The sequence below is a fragment of the Lissotriton helveticus genome, chromosome 10 (genome assembly GCF_964261635.1).
Source record: "Lissotriton helveticus chromosome 10, aLisHel1.1, whole genome shotgun sequence".
Lineage (NCBI taxonomy): Eukaryota > Metazoa > Chordata > Amphibia > Caudata > Salamandridae > Lissotriton > Lissotriton helveticus.
In genome coordinates, this window is record NC_136071.1 from 527,650,742 (window position 1) to 527,670,611 (window position 19,870).

General features: G+C 46.6%; 1 protein-coding gene across 1 annotated transcript in view; it reads right to left on the reverse strand.

Annotated features, from left to right (window-relative positions):
• Nucleotides 1–19,653, reverse strand: part of LOC144785371 (uncharacterized) — a 337,243-nt gene extending 317,590 nt beyond the window's left edge. The window contains exon 1 of the mRNA XM_078664322.1: nucleotides 17,760–19,653. Within this exon, the coding sequence (XP_078520448.1) occupies nucleotides 17,760–18,164 (405 nt within the window). The 5' untranslated portion in view covers nucleotides 18,165–19,653. The remainder of the gene's footprint in view (nucleotides 1–17,759) is intronic.
• Nucleotides 19,654–19,870: the final 217 nt, after the last annotated feature.

Below are 19,870 nucleotides of genomic sequence, written 5' to 3' on the forward strand. Positions count from 1 at the left end.
TGCACTCTCTGCTCAGCCCCCCATCCAGGCTGCAGCCCTCACTCCTCCACTGCACCATCACTCACTGCTGCACTCTCTCTCAGCCTCTCACGGTACTATCCCTTCACTGCTGCACTCTCTTCAGTCTCTCACTGCACCATCCCTTCACTGCTGCACTCTCTCCTCAGCCTCTTACGGTACCGTCCCTTCACTCTCTCCTCAGCTCCACTATACCGTCCCTTCAAACTCTCTCTCTCTCACTACCTCACTCTCACTACCCCACTCCCTCTTTCACTAACTCACTATCTCTCTCACTACCTCACTATCTCTCACACTACTACACCATCTCTCATTCACTCTCTCTCTACCTCAATCTCTACCTCACTACTCAACTATCTCTTTCTCACAGCATCACAATATCACTACCACAGTAACTATCTCTCTAACACACTACTTCACAACTTCTCTCAGTCTCTCTAACTCACTGCTTCACTCTCTCTATCTCAATACCTCACACTCTCTCTATATACTACCTCACTCTATTTCTATCTCACTATCTCTCTCTCACTATATCACGACACACTCTCTCTAAAGTTCACTACATTACTCTCTCACTACCCCACAACTTCACTCTCTCTCTATCTCACTACCTCACTCTCTCTCTCAAATACACTAACTCACTTTTACTCCCTTATACACTACCTCACTCTAGCTCACTACTTCACAACATCGCTCTGTTTCTATCTCAATACAGCACAACAACTCTCACCCTCACTACCTCATTCTTTCACTACCTCACTCGCTCTGTCTCTCACTACCTCACTCTATATCTACTTCACTCTCCCACAAAACAAAAATAACTACATCACTACTCAAGTTAAATCTATAACACTCTCACTCTCTCTCTCACTAACTCTCTCCATAACATCACTCTATTTCGATATCACTCTCACTACCTAACTATAACACAAGTCACTCACTCAAAAAATAACTACAACACTCTCTCACTGACTCACTCTCTATCTCACTAGCTCACAAGTTCACTCTCTCTCTCCAACTCACTACGTCACTCTGTATCTCACTAACTCACTCTCCCTCTTTCTATCTCACTAAGTCACTTACACTCTCTCTTAAACTACCTCAATCCTTCTCTATCTCACTACGTCACAACATCCCTCATTGTTTCTATCTCACTACCACCAAAAATCACTCTCCATCACTAACTCACTCTTTCACTACCTCACTCTCTCTCTCACTACCTCACTCTCTCTATTTCTATCTCACTAAGTCACTTTCACTCTCTTTCACTACCTCACTCTCTCTCTCACTACCTCACAAACTCACTCACTGTTTCTATCTCACTACCTCACAACTTCTCTCTCTCAAAACATCACTACCTCACTCTCTCACTACCTCACTCTCTAGCTCACAACCTCACAACTTCACTCTCTTTCTCTAACTCACTACCTCAATCACTCTCTATCTCACTACCTCACTCTTTCTATCTCACTAACTCACTTTCACTACCTCTTTCTCTATCTCAATACATCACAACATCACTCTATGCTTATATCTCACTACCTCACAACATCCCTCTCCCTCACTACCTCACTCTTTACTACCTCACTCTCTATCTCACTACCTCACTCTCTCTCACTACCTCACTCTCTCTATTTCAATACCTCACTCGCTCTCTCTATCTCACTACCTCACTCTCTCTCTGCTAATGCAATAGGTATCACATATGCAAAAAACAAAGCTAATGCCAATACAAATGACAATGCCATTTATTTAGGGATACAAAAAAGATAAAAAAAATAATGAACAATTCTAATAGCTCTACCTATAATATTGCCGAGACCATTGCATTGTAAATGCTTGTTCAACCTGTTGCAGGTACATGGATCAAAGTGACCTGTCTTTTAACTTAATTTAAGGCTACCACATAATGGAGCAACATCCCTTTAAAATAGGACAATTAATTCATCACCCCCCTTCCCCTCACAGAGTGCCCGGCTGGGTCCCATGTGAGTAACCGCTAGCTTTAACTTTTTCTCCTACCTGGGGTGTCCACTTATCACAATGACAAAGTATACCTCTATTTAGATGTTCCTATATCGCTAGGTCCTGAAGAGACCCCTCATCCCTAAAGGGGTTGAAATGCAGTGGACGACAATAAAGTGAACCATCCTTATCATTTAGTTCTCTGGATGCCTAACTTTAAAAATTCACTTGGAAACCATTTGTAATTGTCACTAACTTGCCACATACTGTTGTATGTTCCATGTTCACTGGGGACACAATGCACTGTACAATTGCATAATTGTTTTTATATTTACATAAATAACTATTACTCATACCCAAGATTGTGTTGGGTATGGTTCTTTCTCCTTCAGATATCGCATTAACCCAGTCCTGCATTGCGATTGCGCTTATGAATATTATTTCCCATAGATATTACTCTTTCCACAGGAACCACTGTTTCTACATATATTATACTTTCTCTGGTTCCGTTGTGAGCAGGGTTTCCCTTGTAACCTTTTTTCCGACGTACAGAAGCCAACCAGCAAGACTGCTGTGGTTTGGAGAGACTGGGTAGAATATAAAGTGGCAGTGATGGATATTGCTTGAACACAGTATCTTGAAAGTGGAAACAAGGTCAGATTTGATTGGAAGGAATTAACTGAATTTTGCTTATGGGAGTACAGTGGTTAGTTAATATTGCTTGTGTACTTCAGATGACAATGACTAACCTTTCTTGATTTTCTCAAGGTTGTGATATTTTGCTTCTTGATTCCCAAATAAAAATATTGAAACATACAAACTTGCTGGATGAACGTATGTTTTTCAACATAAACTACACCACTGGGATTTATGGGAATCAAAATTAAGGCATATGGAGGGAAGGTAAGGACCCAAGGGGGATAGAGGATGTCAGCCAGTTTAAATAAGTGTATTAGGCTCCAAATAAGTGCAGAACATGGACGCTTTTGCCTTCCCTGCTCATATTTCTAGAGGGGATGTGTTACTTTTACTATATTTAAATCACTCAAGAAAAGCTTAACTGGAACAATTCTAGCAGATATAAATTACATAAAATTCAGGAACTGGGACTTTTTTTTCATCATCAGACTCCAAACCCGAGAAACAGAGAGAAAGGCAGAAAAGGGAGAAAGAAGAATAAAGAGAATAAGAGGAAAGCATTGACAAAGTTAAAAAGCAGCGATGAAAAAAGTACTTGAGAGAATGGGATAAAAAGACAAGAAGTCTAGGGTGGCATATGAAAGAGGTATTAGGTGGAATCAAGATTAGGGAGCCCTGTTATTTGGCAATGCCAGTGGCTGGTTTCTAGAAATATTTCGGCCTGGGCACTGATTTTTGCAGGAATTAAGCACTCGCAATGCTCCAGTGGTTGCCCCTATACCTGTTGGTACCAATGATACCAGAAAATCATGACTGCTGCCCCCATGGAAGTCTAGATACAGGCCACTGAAGATTCATGACATCCTTGGTTGCCAGTCCAGGGTCTCCTGGCAGCCTTTGCCACCCTGGCCTTGACTTCTTAGCCATTCCCGCACCCTACTGGTCTACTGGTCACCTGTTTGGTGGCCTGCCCGATCTTTACCAGAAGCTGAAATCTTCCTTACACCAGAAAGCCACTGAACTGAAATCACAGAAGTGTTCATTTCCAGTCTCTGAACCTCCGTCACTTTACTCTGATGCACTTTGGGTATGTTATGGGACAATGTGTTGCTCTCTACTGAAGAAGGACAACTATCCTGAAACACGTGTCTAGGGATACACAGCACTGGCTACACCAACAATGGTGAAAAACTGAAAACAGTCTCTAAAGTAAGTGTTATCATACACTGCATTTACAATGCTGGGATGTGAGGCAGTATGCGCTCACAATCTTTATGTTATGGAACAATCTCCACAGCTTGGATTAATCCCTTTAAATTGCCCGATTGAATCCAGATTCTATTGCTCCCTCACATGTGGGAACACAAAGTAGGGTAATCCAAGAAAATAGAGCTAGGTTTTGTATCTACTTTGATGAGCATTGAGATAACCCAATGATTCAACTCTTAAAATCATTTGAGGACTACTGAACAGTGACAGCAGGCATAGATCAGGAGTGGAAGGGTGGAGGGAGGGGGGGATGATGTAAATAAAAAAAAGTACCTCTTTGCCGTGTCTTGACGCTCTCTCCAGCTTCGTCTCTCCCAGAACAGGAACAGAGCACCCAGGAAACACCCAGGCTCTCCTGAGTCAATCATAATGCTGCAATGCAGCGTTGTGATTGGTCTGAGCGCCGTGGATCGGTGCTCAGATGGGGACTGGGGGACCTGGGCATGTTCTAACCCCAGGCGGAGACCTCTGCTCCGCCCACGGAGTGTGCGGACATTTGCCTCCTCCGCGTTCAGCGGAGAACGCAGAGAAGGCAAATCTCTGCACACTCTGCAGCGTAGAAGAGTTGGCCAGCTCCTGCCTCCACCCCCCCCCCATATTAACAATAAATTATACAACTAATAAGTAAATTTAAACCACTTACCTGAACTGCGACGTCCCCGGGCGGCCCTCCTCCTCTTCGTCGCTGTTTCTGCTAATTCTTGTGAAAACTGGGCATGCACACACGACCGCGCATGCGCATTTCTCACTCGCAAGAATTAGCAGAAACTGCGACGAAGAGGAGGAGGGCAGCCCCGAGGACACCGCAGTTCAGGTAAGTGGTTTAAATGTACTTATTAGTTGTATAATTTATTGTTAATAATATAGGGGGGTGGAGGTGGGTGGCGTGGCGGGGCTACGCAGAGGGCCACGAGGGCCACGGAGTTTGTTCGAACCTCAGTGGACCTCCGCGTAGCCCTCCGCATAGCCCCACTACGCCCACTACCCCCAGGGTAAGCATGTTCTCCACCCAGCAGCCTGGGTGGAGAACATGCAAAGTTTGCATGGCTGTTTGGCCAGCCCTAGATAGCCGGCCCACCATTCATGCGCACATAGGGAGTGCAAACCACTCCTCCCCTCCCCTGCCCTGTCAGTGGAGGAGCCACCAATGATACTTAATGAATGCTAAACTTAAGCTACTGCCTTTTAGGCGCTAATACATATTTGGGCAAATAACCGGGCTTCTGAAGGTGCTAACGTCTTCGTGCTTTCATTCTTCTTTGTTATAAACTGACCTTTTTGTGTAAAAACAAGTTTTTACATTAAACGAAAGAACGCTATCCATCATTGTTTGTGATAACAATTTAAGACTCATGCTGCAGCTCGGCTCAAATGGAATCCATCTCCTACAGTGAGACTTGACTAAGTGTGTGCAAAATCGAATATTTTTTCTCACAAAATAAAGCATAAATGATGTAAAATGCACTTTGTGGTATCTTTAGAGTGAAGGGAATATGAGGGCATAGCTCGCGTTCAAAAGTCACACATGAAACGGACAAGGGGACTGAAAAAGTCTGTTGCACCATTTTTTGAATTTTGTTATCCCTTTTCTGCTAATTCAAGTCACATGATGCCAAACAATATTGAACTGAGGGCCAGATGTATTAAGAAACTGTTTTGCGATTCCCTTATTGCAAATCCTTGCGATTCGCAATTAGGAAATCACAAAACGGCATGTATGAAAGTGTGTTGAATACTTTCTGTGAATACCTCTGGGTCTGAAATGACCTATCTCATGAATATTAATGTGGTAGGTCACAATTTGCAACCCATTAGGAATTGCATAAATCACAGGGGTGGTGGCCTGCTGAGGTCAGCAGACCACCATGTCTTTGATTGCTTTTAAATAAAGCAATCTTTTTTTTTTGTAAACAGTATGTTTTCCTTAAAGGAAAACATGATTCTTTACAAAAAGAAAAATTAAAAGTTTTCTTTTCTGTTTTTTAACAGCAGGCAGTGGTCCGTGGGACCACTGCCTGCTCCTAAAAACTATTTTGTATACATTCACAAAGAGGAACCCTTCCCATTTACGAATGGGTTACCACCAACTTGAAGTTAGTGGTAAAATGCGAATGTTTTGCGACCGCATTCACGGTCACAAAACATTCATACATACTGTTACAATTTGGTATTTGGAAGGAACACCCTGAACACGCCCCTTCCAAATACCGAATCGCAAACCCAGTTTGCGATTCAGTAAAGGTTACCAAATCACAAAATAGGGTTTGATACATGGAAAAAAAAAAATCGCATTCGCAAACGGGTTGATTCTGTTAATCAGCCTGTTTACTAATGCAAAATTGCTTTATACATGTGGCACTATATATTAAAAGGTGAAAGAGAGACACAGAAGGACGTTACGAGCCTCCTGGAAGGGGGGTGCCCCAGCAATTTACCACTTTGGACGCGCTTACCGATTCTCTGCAAACGCCGTGAGGGGAACGGCTGTCCTTGGGCTCCGCTCCTTGCGCCGTGAGGGGAACGGCTTTCCACAGGAGACCAGCGCTGTGAGGGGAATGGCGTCGCGGCTTGGGCATTGCCGTCTACATTCCCCAGCAGCCATCAGGGGAGCCACGTGAGTCCAGCGCCAGCCCTCAAAGCGTGCCCCCCCAACGCATCACGGGACGCGCGCGGGCGCCGCCGGGCTAAGCCCGGGCAAAGGGCGGGCTGTCTGTGGCCGTCCGGGGCCGGCAGAGGCCGAGCTGGGCCTCCCCCCTAACGTCTAATTAAGCAGTTACAATACTGAGAAGGTACTGTCCAGAACTTTCTGCGGATTTATTCGAATATTTGTACTATTTCAGTTTTTAGTTTGCATTTTTTGTTTGATTATTGATTTTAATTGACATTACCGATAATGGCAAGAAAACGGGGAAATAAGAATCCAGTGGAAAATGTATGCAATACCTTGGACACATACTTGGTTAAAGTACTCAGTGACTTGACTAAGGAAATCGATCGTACAGAGAGACGATTATCTTTAAATTCCAATGTAGCGCTTGGAGATAAAACCAGGGAAGAGTTTAATCTGGCAAATACAGAAGATGCACTGAATATAGGGTAACCGATTATACTGGGAGACGTAATTATTCATGCTGACGATGTAGTCAATACTAGCCAGGAACTTTCACGCATCTCAAAGACACCCTCCCTGTCCACACTGGATACACTACCCACCATTTCCCCTACACTGCCTTCAAGGGATACAGCTACTAAGAGAAAAACTGGCAACCAAGGAGTTATTAAAACAAAGAGAGTTAAAAAACATTTCACCCGTGGAAGTGTAGCAACAGCAAACAAAGAAATGGAGCCTAATGATGTAGTAAGAAGTTTGGATATAGATGCTACTTTTGATAAGTTGACTGTATTGTTAAGACCACTGCACGACAGAATAGACAATATAGCCAAAGAGGTACATAAACTTAGCGGCTGTATAGAGAAAATGTATACAAAAATAGAAAAAGGTAATAATGGTGTAGGCAAAAAAGGTGGGGGTGAACTTAAATCGCTCCCTGTTAAGAATGCCAACATCCCCATAATTAGCAAGAACAAGGAAGTTAATGGGAAACAAATGTATACGATAGAATCGGCAGAAAATTCTAAACGGCCATCAACAGAGCATGCGACTATAACCGATTGTGAAAAAGAAAAAAGGGATGCAATAGTGTTGGAAAGTAATAACTCCCCAGCACAAGTTACAGAGGAGTCAGATGTTCAAAATAATGTCTCCACATCACCCCAATTTATCAATCTACCCCCTGAGTGTGGGCCATATGTAGCGGTTTTGGTAAATGTGCCTAAGCTGAAAAAAGACCAATGGGAGAATCAAACAACACTAAGAAATAAAACGACTCACTGGTTGTCTGAGAAATGTGGTTTCCCACTCGGGGGTGTGAATCAAAATATTATTAACACAGCGTGTGGGTTGGATTGGGCCCCTGAAGAAACAAGCATTTACAATGCAATGGTCTCGGCATCATTAAAGGTAGAGCTATTGGCATTGCTCATGACATTTTTTTTTCTTTAAATCATAAATAAATGGCATTGTCATTTACATTGTCAATACACACCACTCTGCACTCAACTGCACTCACCTGCACTGCACTCAACTGCACTCACCAGCACTGCACTGCACTCACCTGCACTGCACTCAACTGCACTCACCTGCACTGCACTGCACTCAACTGCACTCACCTGCACTGCACTGCACTCACCTGTACTGCACTGCACTCACCTGCACTACACTCACCTGCACTGCACTGCACTCACCTGCACTGCACTCACCTGCACTGCACTGCACTCACCTGCACTGCACTCACCTGCACTGCATTCACCTGCACTGCACTGCACTCACCTGCACTGCACTCACCTGCACTCACCTGCACTGCACTCACCTGCACTGCACTATACTCACCTGCACTCACCTGCACTGCACTCACCTGCACTGCACTCACCTGCACTCACCTGCACTGCACTCACCTGCACTGCACTCACCTGCACTGCACTCACCTGCACTGCACTCACCTGCACTGCACTGCACTCACCTGCACTGCACTCACCTGCACTGCACTGCACTCACCTGCACTGCACTCACATGCACTGCACTGCACTCACCTGCACTGCACTCACCTGCACTGCACTGCACTCACCTGCACTGCACTGCACTCACCTGCACTGCACTGACCTGCACTGCACTCACCTGCACTGCACTCACCTGCACTGCACTCACCTGCACTGCACTCACCTGCACTGCACTGCACTCACCTGCACTGCACTGCACTCGCCTGCACTGCACGCACTGCACTTGCCTGCACTGCACTGCACTCACCTGCACTGCACTGCACTCACCTGCACTGCACTGTACTCACCTGCACTACACTCACCTGCACTGCACTACACTCACCTGCACTGCACTGCACTGCACTCACCTGCACTGCACTCACCTGCACTGCACTAACCTGCACTGCACTGCACACACCTGCACTGCACACACCTGCACTGCACTCACCTGCACTGCACTCCCCTGCACTGCACTCACCTGCACTGCACTGCACTCACCTGCACTGCACTCACCTGCACTGCACTCACCTGCACTGCACTGCACTCACCTGCACTGCACTCACCTGCACTGCACTCACCTGCACTCCACTGCACTCACCTGCACTGCACTCGCCTGCACTGCACTCACCTGCACTGCACTGCACTCACCTGCACTGCACTCACCTGCACTGCACTGCACTCACCTGCACTGCACTCACCTACACTGCACTCACCTACACTGCACTCACCTACACTGCACTCACCTGCACTGCACTCACCTGCACTGCACTCACCTGCACTCCAATGCACTGGCATGCACTCCACTGCACTGCACTGCACTGCACTCACCTGCACTGCACTCGCCTGCACTCCACTGCACTGCACTGCACTCACCTGCACTGCACTGCACTCACCTGCACTGCACTCACCTGCACTGCACTCACCTGCACTGCACTCACCTGCACTGCACTGCACTCACCTGCACTGCACTCACCTGCACTGCACTGCACTCACCTGCACTGCACTCACCTGCACTGCACTGCACTGCACTCACCTGCACTGCACTCACCTGCACTGCACTGTACTCACCTGCACTACACTCACCTGCACTACACTCACCTGCACTGCACTACACTCACCTGCACTGCACTGCACTCACCTGCACTGCACTCACCTGCACTGCACTCACCTGCACTGCACACACCTGCACTGCACACACCTGCACTGCACTCACCTGCACTGCACTCCCCTGCACTGCACTCACCTGCACTGCACTCACCTGCACTGCACTCACCTGCACTGCACTGCACTCACCTGCACTGCACTGCACTCACCTGCACTGCACTCACCTGCACTGCACTCACCTGCACTGCACTCACATGCACTCACCTGCACTCCACTGCACTCACCTGCACTGCACTCGCCTGCACTGCACTCACCTGCACTGCACTGCACTCACCTGCACTGCACTCACCTGCACTGCACTGCACTCACCTGCACTGCACTCACCTACACTGCACTCACCTGCACTGCACTCACCTGCACTGCACTCACCTGCACTCCAATGCACTGGCATGCACTCCACTGCACTGGCATGCACTCCACTGCACTGCACTCACCTGCACTGCACTCGCCTGCACTCCACTGCACTGCACTGCACTCACCTGCACTGCACTCACCTGCACTGCACTGCACTCACCTGCACTGCACTCACCTGCACTGCACTGCACTCACCTGCACTGCACTGCACTCACCTGCACTGCACTGCACTCACCTGCACTGCACTGCACTCACCTGCACTGCACTGCACTCACCTGCACTGCACTGCACTCACCTGCACTGCACTGCACTCACCTGCACTGCACTGCACTCACCTGCACTGCACTGCACTCACCTGCACTGCACTCACCTGCACTGCACTCACCTGCACTGCACTGCACTCACCTGCACTGCACTGCACTCGCCTGCACTGCACGCACTGCACTCGCCTGCACTGCACTCGCCTGCACTGCATTGCAGTCCACTGCACTGCACTGCACTGCACTCACCTGCACTGCACTGCACTCACCTTCACTGCACTCACCTGCACTGCACTGCACTCACCTGCACTGCACTCACCTGCACTGCACTGCACTGCACTCACCTGCACTCGCCTGCACTCCACTGCACTGCACTCGCCTGCACTCCACTGCACTGCACTGCACTCACCTGCACTCACCTGCACTGCACTGCACTCACCTGCACTGCACTCACCTGCACTGCACTCACCTGCACTCACCTGCACTGCACTGCACATACCTGCACTGCACTGCACATACCTGCACTGCACTTCACATACCTGCACTGCACTGCACATACCTGCACTGCACTGCACATACCTGCACTGCACTGCACATACCTGCACTCACTACTCTGCACTCACTACTCTGCACTCACTACTCTGCACTCACTACTCTGCACTCACTACTCTGCACTCACTACTCTGCACTCACTACTCTGCACTCACCACTCTGCACTCACTACTCTGCACTCTGCACTCACTACTCTGCACTCACTACTCTGCACTCTGCACTCACTACTCTGCACTCTGCACTCACTACTCTGCACTCACTACTCTGCACTCACTACTCTGCACTCACTACTCTGCACTCACTACTCTGCAGTCTGCACTCACTACTCTGCACTCACTACTCTGCACTCTGCACTCACTACTCTGCACTCTGCACTCACTACTCTGCACTCACTACTCACTACTCTGCACTCACTACTCTGCACTCACTACTCTGCACTCACTACTCACTACTCTGCACTCTGCACTCTGCACTCACTACTCTGCACTCACTACTCTGCACTCACTACTCACTACTCTGCACTCACTACTCTGCACTCACTACTCTGCACTCACTACTCTGCACTCACTACTCACTACTCTGCACTCACTACTCACTACTCTGCACTCACTACTCACTACTCTGCACTCACTACTCTGCACTCACTACTCTGCGCACTCACTACTCTGCGCACTCACTACTCTGCACTCACTACTCTGCACTCACTACTCACTACACTGCACTCACTACTCACTACACTGCACTCACTACTCTGCACTCTGCACTCACTACTCTGCACTCTGCACTCACTACTCACTACTCTGTACTCACTACTCACTACTCTGTGCTCACTACTCTGCACTCACTACTCTGCACTCACTACTCTGCACTCACTACTCTGCACTCACTACTCTGCACTCACTACTCTGCACTCACTACTCTGCACTCACTACTCTGCACTCACTACTCTGCACTCTGCACTCACTACTCTGCACTCTGCACTCTGCACTCACTACTCTGCACTCACTACTCTGCACTCACTACTCTGCACTCACTACTCTGCACTCACTACTCACTACTCTGCATTCACTACTCTGCACTCACTACTCACTAATCTGCACTCACTACTCACTACTCTGCACTCACTACTCACTACTCTGCACTCACTACTCACTACTCACTACTCTGCACTCACTACTCACTACTCTGCACTCACTACTCTGCACTCACTACTCTGCACTCACTACTCTGCACTCACTACTCTGCACTCACTACTCTGCACTCACTACTCACTACTCTGCACTCTGCACTCACTACTCTGCACTCTGCACTCACTACTCTGCACTCACTACTCTGCACTCACTACTCTGCACTCACTACTCACTACTCTGCACTCACTACTCTGCACTCACTACTCTGCACTCACTACTCTGCACTCACTACTCTGCACTCACTACTCTGCACTCTGCACTCACTACTCTGCACTCACTACTCTGCACTCACTACTCTGCACTCACTACTCTGCACTCACTACTCACTACTCTGCACTCTGCACTCACTACTCTGCACTCACTACTCACTACTCTGCACTCACTACTCACTACTCTGCACTCACTACTCACTACTCTGCACTCACTACTCACTACTCTGCACTCACTACTCACTACTCACTACTCTGCGCACTCACTACTCTGCGCACTCACTACTCTGCGCACTCACTACTCTGCGCACTCACTCCTCTGCACACTCTCTGCACACTCTCTGCACACTCTCTCTGCCCACTTACTCTGCACTCACTACTCTGCACTCACTACTCTGCACTCACTACTCTGCACTCACTACTCTGCACTCACTACTCTGCACTCACTACTCTGCACTCTGCACACTCACTCTGCACTGTGCACACCACTGATATCATGGAATCTTCCACCACACTTTCTAAAACTCTATAGTCCGAAGCATAATAGGCACAGAACCAAAAGAAGGGTAGACATTGCTTAAAATAATCTTATTGTATTTATGAGAAGCAAAAGCGAGACTGTGAAATGAGCTGAATATCAGTTTGTTACGAATCAACAGAGTGGAGTTAGAGAACCAAGAAATAGTAATTTAGAATCCTGGTTAGAAGGAGTAGTAATCACAAGCTGAGGATCAACGGGCGCGAAACAGCGTGGTGGGCGCGCAGGAGACGCAGCGTGAGCGTGCACATCAGCTGAAGATCGCCGGAGAAGACACCGAGTCTGCCTGCTGCCGTGACTGACCCGCTGCAGAGGGAAAGAGCCCGGTGAGTGGGGGTAGAGGGGGGGGCGGCAGAGAGGGAGTGGGCAGAGAGGGAGGGTGTGTGTGTGTGTGTGCGTGCGTGCGTGTGTCTGTCTGTGTGTGTCTGGTGTGTGCCTGCCTGCCTGCCTTTGTGTGTGCGCGTCCACAGACCCTGGTCGGCTCGTGCACCGCTCTGTACTCCCTTGCGCGCTTACTAGGTGACAATAGTTCTCGTTGCCGAGACCTAAAAATTAGAGGGAGATTGTATTATAATTAAGTTTAAATCTCCCGCTTGGGCAAGAGACGTATTGGCAAATGCTCCCCCCCTTCCCAATGGGAATATAACATGACTCTTTTGCCACTGGGTTACTTTTATAGACATCTAATGGGAAACCTTGTTCAAGGCAATACCATTTGTAACTCCAAACCCAAGTACCAAACCTTCTTACCACCACCACCATTACTCTCACATTCAAGTATCCCCACATTTAACAGGTACCAGATATTAGGGTCCATGGAGGATAACGATTGACTTAAGAAATGTGAGAGAACCCCATTAATATCAACTGTACATCCCACTGGGAATAATTTGGGAACAGGTAACATCAAAAAAATAGCTATGGATAATTTGAAACACCCTTTGATAAATGCTATGCAGGATGATAATATACCTTTTGTGATAACTCCCGGAAATATTTTGTTAACATCTAATATAGCGGGGGTAACAATAAACCAGTCCCTGCCTAGTAAGGCTATAGCAGAATCTATATGTAATATGGGCACACGGCCTGAGCACCCAATTGTAATATCAAATTAAGTTAATCAACAAGAGGGGGGCATGATAAACTATCAAATAGGTTACACCTTCATGAGCTGGAATATAGCAGGCCTGAATAGCAGGTTAAATACACCACACTGGAAAGATCTTATCACGTCAAAGTATGGCGTAATTTGCTTACAGGAAACCTGGCATAAAGACCCAGTCTACATAGAAGGGTATACTGCGAATTGGGTTAAAGCGGCCGACTCTACCTCCGGCAAGGCAAAGGGAGGTCTGCTGACACTTGTTTCTAATAAATTAACAGAGTGCAAAATTATTTCTTGCATAACTACAGGTCCTAACTGTCAGTTAACTAGACTCAGATTTAATAGGGGAAAAGATTTGCTGCTATTTAATTTCTATAATAACAACTTTAGTAGGAATAGAGGTGGTGTTATCCACGATATTGAAAAAGCAATAGATAGTGCACTGGTAGTGGCAAACAGGCAAGTAATCCTCTTATGGATGGGTGACTTTAATGTCCAAATGTGCCCACTTGCCCACACTAAAACGTGTGGTTTTATAAAAGGTAATACTCCAAACGAAAGTATAGATTTGTTGCATTTTCCCCATGGTGATTATGGAACAGCACTAAATGCCCTGTTATCCAAATATGATCTTGACCTTTTAATCTGTACAAGGGATAAGAATAATATTTTATGCCCAACTTTTACTGGCAGAGGCTCATCATCAAATATAGATAATATTCTATTATCAAATAATAGTGATTTTAAAGACCTTTGGATCACGGAACAGGTGGTGAGCGACCACAATAGTGTTTCAATAGCCCTGTTAAGCTGGGGAAATAAACAAGTAAACACATCCAACTGTGTTATTGATATTATCCCCGAAAAACAAAATGGCATGAGACTAAAGTGGGCAGCTGTTGATCCAAACAAAATACAAAAGGAAGTTATCACGAACTGTAAACAAGAAATAGATTATTGTTTAGGAGAGGAGGAGGACTCATGCTACCTGATCCATAACTTTTAAAAGATTAATGAATTTATAGAAGGACTTCTTATAAGGAAGCATAAAGCTAGGAAACAGCAACATATAGGATGGTTTAATAAAAGCTGTACCAATGCCTTACATAATTTAAAGCAAGCCCTGGGTACAAAACCTCGAAATAAAGAGAGCATTAGAGTATCACGCCTCAACTACAAACATATTATTATGGCCCGGAAAAAAGAATTGCAAAATGAGGCTTGGAACAATTTTAGCCTGGCAGCAATAACTAAGAATAGCAAACTTTTTTGGGAAACATTAAATTGTCCCTTTTTAAAAGATGATAGCCGATCAGAACTTACCTCATATGTAAATAGCGATAAATGGATTGAACATTATACATCTATTTTTAATCCAGATAAGATTGATATAAATCAGCCACTTAGCTCCATCTGGCCCATATTACCTCTATTAATACAACTAGATGAAGTACATGCAGGACTTTCTGATAGTAAAGGAGGGAAGGCCCCGGGGCCCGACGGAGTACCTATCGACTTATATAAAAGTCAGGAGGATCTCTGGGCACCAATTTTAACTAAGATTTTTAATGCAGCCGTTGATGGCCCAATTCCCTCAACATGGGGTCAATCATTAATTATTCCCTTTTTTAAAAAAGCTTGTAAATCTGAGGCCAGCAACTATCGTCCCATATCGTTGCTGGACTCGGTCCTCAAAGTAATGAGCAGGGTCATGCTAAAACGACTTGAAACATGGGCCGAGGATAATAAAATTCTTTCGCAAACCCAATATGGGTTTAGAAGGGGCATGGGGACCCTGGAACAGTGTGTGAATTTCGATCTTCTTATAAATAAATACACCGTGGCAAAGAGGGGGAAATAATTTTTACATTTCGCGGACCTAAGCAGCGCTTTCGATCTGGTAGACCATTCTATATTGTGGCAGATTCTTCTGAACACCGGTGCCTCAAAGGAAATTGTTTATTTTTTGGCAAGGGTGTATGAGAAGTTGTCCAGTAAAGTGCGTTATGGTCCCGCAGGCGAGTGTACTCCCTTGTTTAAGGTAAAAGGGGGCATCCGTCAGGTATGTGTACTTGCACCATTTTTATTTTCATTATTTATTAACCATGTGGATAGTACACTAAAACAGATACATGCTGACACACCCTCTATCGAGGGCATGGTTGTCCCTATTTTATTATACGCAGATGATGCGGTTTTAATTTCACGTACCCCTATTTGCCTGCAACGTCTTATAGATAATTTTACTAAATTTATTAATGACAGGAAACTCCAAATTAATTAAACAAAGACATTTGTAATGTCGTGTGGAAAACCAACAACTAAATCAGGGAAGCCCTTTTACCTAGAAGGAACAAAAATGCAAACAGTTAAATCATTTTGTTACCTGGGGTAACTTTTGCAGGAAACGGGAATGGTTACAGGAATATGATAACATTCGCCACAAAATGAGCAGGAACGTAAATGGCATTTTCCGCTTCGCTGCAAAAGTTGGTGCACAAAGAATTAGAGATATGTTAACTATATATAACGCTAAGTGCGTATCTTCCGCACTTTACGGTGCGGGAGTATGGGGACACCATCTCGAACAATCATTACAGCATGACGAAAATGCATTCATTAAACGCCTGCTGTGTGTACCACCGTCAGCTTCTACTGAAATAATACATCAAGAAGTGGATTTAAAATACATCTCAGATTTGCCAGGACTCTGCCCCCTTTTATTGTGGCGATCTATTTGGGCAAAGCCTGAAACTGCATTTACACAAAGCATAATAAAAGACTGTATTAAGCTCGACCACAGTTCTCGCATCCCGTGGCTGAGCTACATACGATATTGGTACAGCCTTTTATTTAATTGTGACATCTTTAGTGAACCTGAGTATGCAGTTGCAATCACTAAAAGGGATATTAAAGAAGCTTTTTTGGACCATAAGAGTGAGTCAAGAGGAAAATGAATTAAGTCTCTGCCAACCGTTGCATTTTATAATCTCTTAACAGGCTTTCAGTCATATCTGGATGATGTTACCATATCTTCCCACCGTTTTGTCTTAACGCGTTTAAGGCTGGGGATTGTACACCATTTAGTGGCCTTTCCTGTTTTGAAAAGAAGCACGAGCGTAGTATGTCCTTGTGACAATACGTCCACGCAAAGTTCCTGCCATTTTTTATTGTTCTGTAAATTTTATCACTTTTTAAGAAAATTCTATCTGAAGCCACTGTTTTTAAAATATAATGTTCAATCCATCAAAAATGCATTGAAGCTGCTATTTTCATTTGAAGGTCATGATATTTGTTTTTTTACGGCATCCTATATTTTAAAAAGTATTGCCGCCAGGAAATCAATTATATTTTAAAGATATACTTATGAAGTTTAAATTTTGTATTTATCTACAAAGTTAACCACTGTAAATGAAATGGAGAATTATATGCACTTTATATTCGCCACTTTAGCACATTTTGCACATGCCTTATAACCGATTAATTACTTTTTCGTGAATCCGTTTGTATGATAGTATAAGTCACTTTATTGCGTCTTTTTGCTCATTTTTAGGATCGTATTTTGTAATTTTCTTTTAACATCTATGCTTAGTTACTGTATAATATGCAATAGAAGCTGTATTGTCTTATTTTTCTTTTGACTATGTATGCTTTTATGGATGTTACAAAACACCGAATAAAGCTTTGAAATTGTAATTGACCACTTTGCCCATACCTTAAAATGTCTCTGAGTCTGACACTCAGCTACTTTACAGAATAAAAGATATTTCAATCAGACTAGAGATTTTCCCTACTTGGACACTAAACCTCATATTGAAACCTCCATTAGCAGGTCAATGGCTCGACCACTTCGGTGGTTACTGACTGTGGCCCTATGACGGTGGTCTCGGCGCCTACCTTGGTCACCCCCTCCTCGTTTGCCTCCATCTTCTTGCGGAGCTGCATCAGCTGCCACATCTCCTGCACGGGCTGGTTGCTGGCCTGAGTCTGCTCCAGGAGGTTGTTGAGTGAGAGCGGCTCGTTCAGATGCTGCAGCTGCTTCTCCACTCTGGACATCCTGTCCTGCAGGTGGTGGAAGAGGGACCTGGAGCTGTCGCCACCACCCTTGACGACAGCATTGCCCAGAGGGAGCCTGATGAAGTCCTGCTCCTCCTTCGGGATGTCCCTTTGGATGTCGCTCACGTGGAGGTGCTCGAGAAGACCATGAAGGAGGCAGTGGAGGGCGTTGAAGTTCACTGCGCCCACCTCCGGGGTACCTATGGCCAGGTTCACCAGTTCCTTGAAGGACATGGAGATGCTCATCGCGGCGGTCTGAAGGGAGGGGCTGGGGTGAGACTCTGCAGGGCACCCAAGGTTGTGGAAGATGCAGTCAAGATCACAGCTGACAAGTGGTGTCCATAACAAGAAGAGGTGCCAGAGCAACTTCTGACCTTTGCCTTCCTAGGCGCTGGTGTTGGTTCTGGTGAAGTGGGCAATTTTACTGTGTGAGAAGTATCATCTAGCCCAATGTCTGGAGATTTTGGGGTGCTTCCTGGTCAGGGGGCACCCAGAGGTGCTATAGTTGGTCCTGAAGTACTGGAATGGAGGGGTCTCTAAAGAGGAGCTTTGGAGACTTCTTAGAAGTTGGCGAATTTGGAAGCTCAAGTGTTTAATGAGAAACACAAGTACTCAATGATTTGCTGGAGTCACTCCAAAGTAGCCTGTAAGGGCAAGAGAGAAATAGCAATGGTGTTACTCCTGAAATAAGTGATCATAAGATCGGGTTTGTTAGATTCCGGGTTGTCCTCTATCGTAGGTAACATTTCATAAAATTAATCATGAATTAAGTACTAAGTCGTTGGAGCAAGATCTGAGTTGCTCGAGTCAGTCATTTCCAGAGTAAGCATGCTCAGACGTTTAGGAGTAAGTCTCAAAAGCTGAGCCTTGCCGTTTATGACTGGCTTCAGGGGTGACGGAAGGAGCCCTAGGACCTGGAGTGGTCGTTGACCGTTCCTTTGGCTCTCGGGTGAACCAAAGGCACTTGAGTGAGTCCTAGAACCTGAGTAAGTCCAAAGGCGCTGCACTGAGTATTGGGGACATGAGTGAGTCCTGTGGTCCCTCAGTGAGTGGTAGGGTGCTGTAGCGAATCGTGTGACCCTGAGTGAGTCCTTTGGTCCCCAGGGTGAGTCCTCGGGTGCTGAAGTGAGTCCTGAGACACTGGAGGGATTCCTGGTGTGTTTCCGTGAATTCTTGAGGGATGGGGTGAGCTCCCAACTCACTACTGGAACGAGTCCCTACAGTGAGTGACGGGATGCTGAGTGAGTCCTGTGGCCCCTACAGTGAGTGACGGGATGCTGAGTGATTCCTGTGGCCCCTGCGGTGAGTGACGGGACGCTGAGTTAGTCCTGTGGCCCCTACGGTGAGTGACCTGATGCTGAGTGATTCCTGTGGCCCCCACAGTGACTGACGGGATGCTGAGTGAGTCCTGTGGCCCCCACAGTGACTGACGGGATGCTGAGTGAATCCTGTGGCCCCTACAGTGAGTGACCGGATGCTGAGTGAGTCCTGTGGCCCCTACAGTGAGTGACCGGATTCTGAGTGAGTCCTGTGGCCCCTACGGTGAGTGACGGGATGCTGCGGGTGCTCAGTGACTGCTGGAGTAGTCCCGAGCCCTGCCGCTTGGCAGTGCGGCCCGTAATGCGGAAGGAGTCCTGGGGCCGCCCTGACTGAAGCCCCGGTGCCTTGGCGCGCGCCCTGAAGTCCGGGAGTCGGTCCTGGAGGGCTGCAGACAGGCTCGCGCTCCCGCCGTGCGCCCTGAGGTGGCTCGCGCCGCTCCTACCACGCCTGCGTGACTGAGAAAGTTTCTGCCAGTTGCCTGGACACGGGAACTCCTCACAGTCCGTCAGAGGCCGGAACACTCGGGCAATGTTTCTCCTAGTTACAGGCACCCTGCCCTCCTCCTCGGGACCCGCTCCCGGCGCTGCCAAACACAACAGACAGGCAGAGTGCGCGGGCCGGGCCGGACGCTG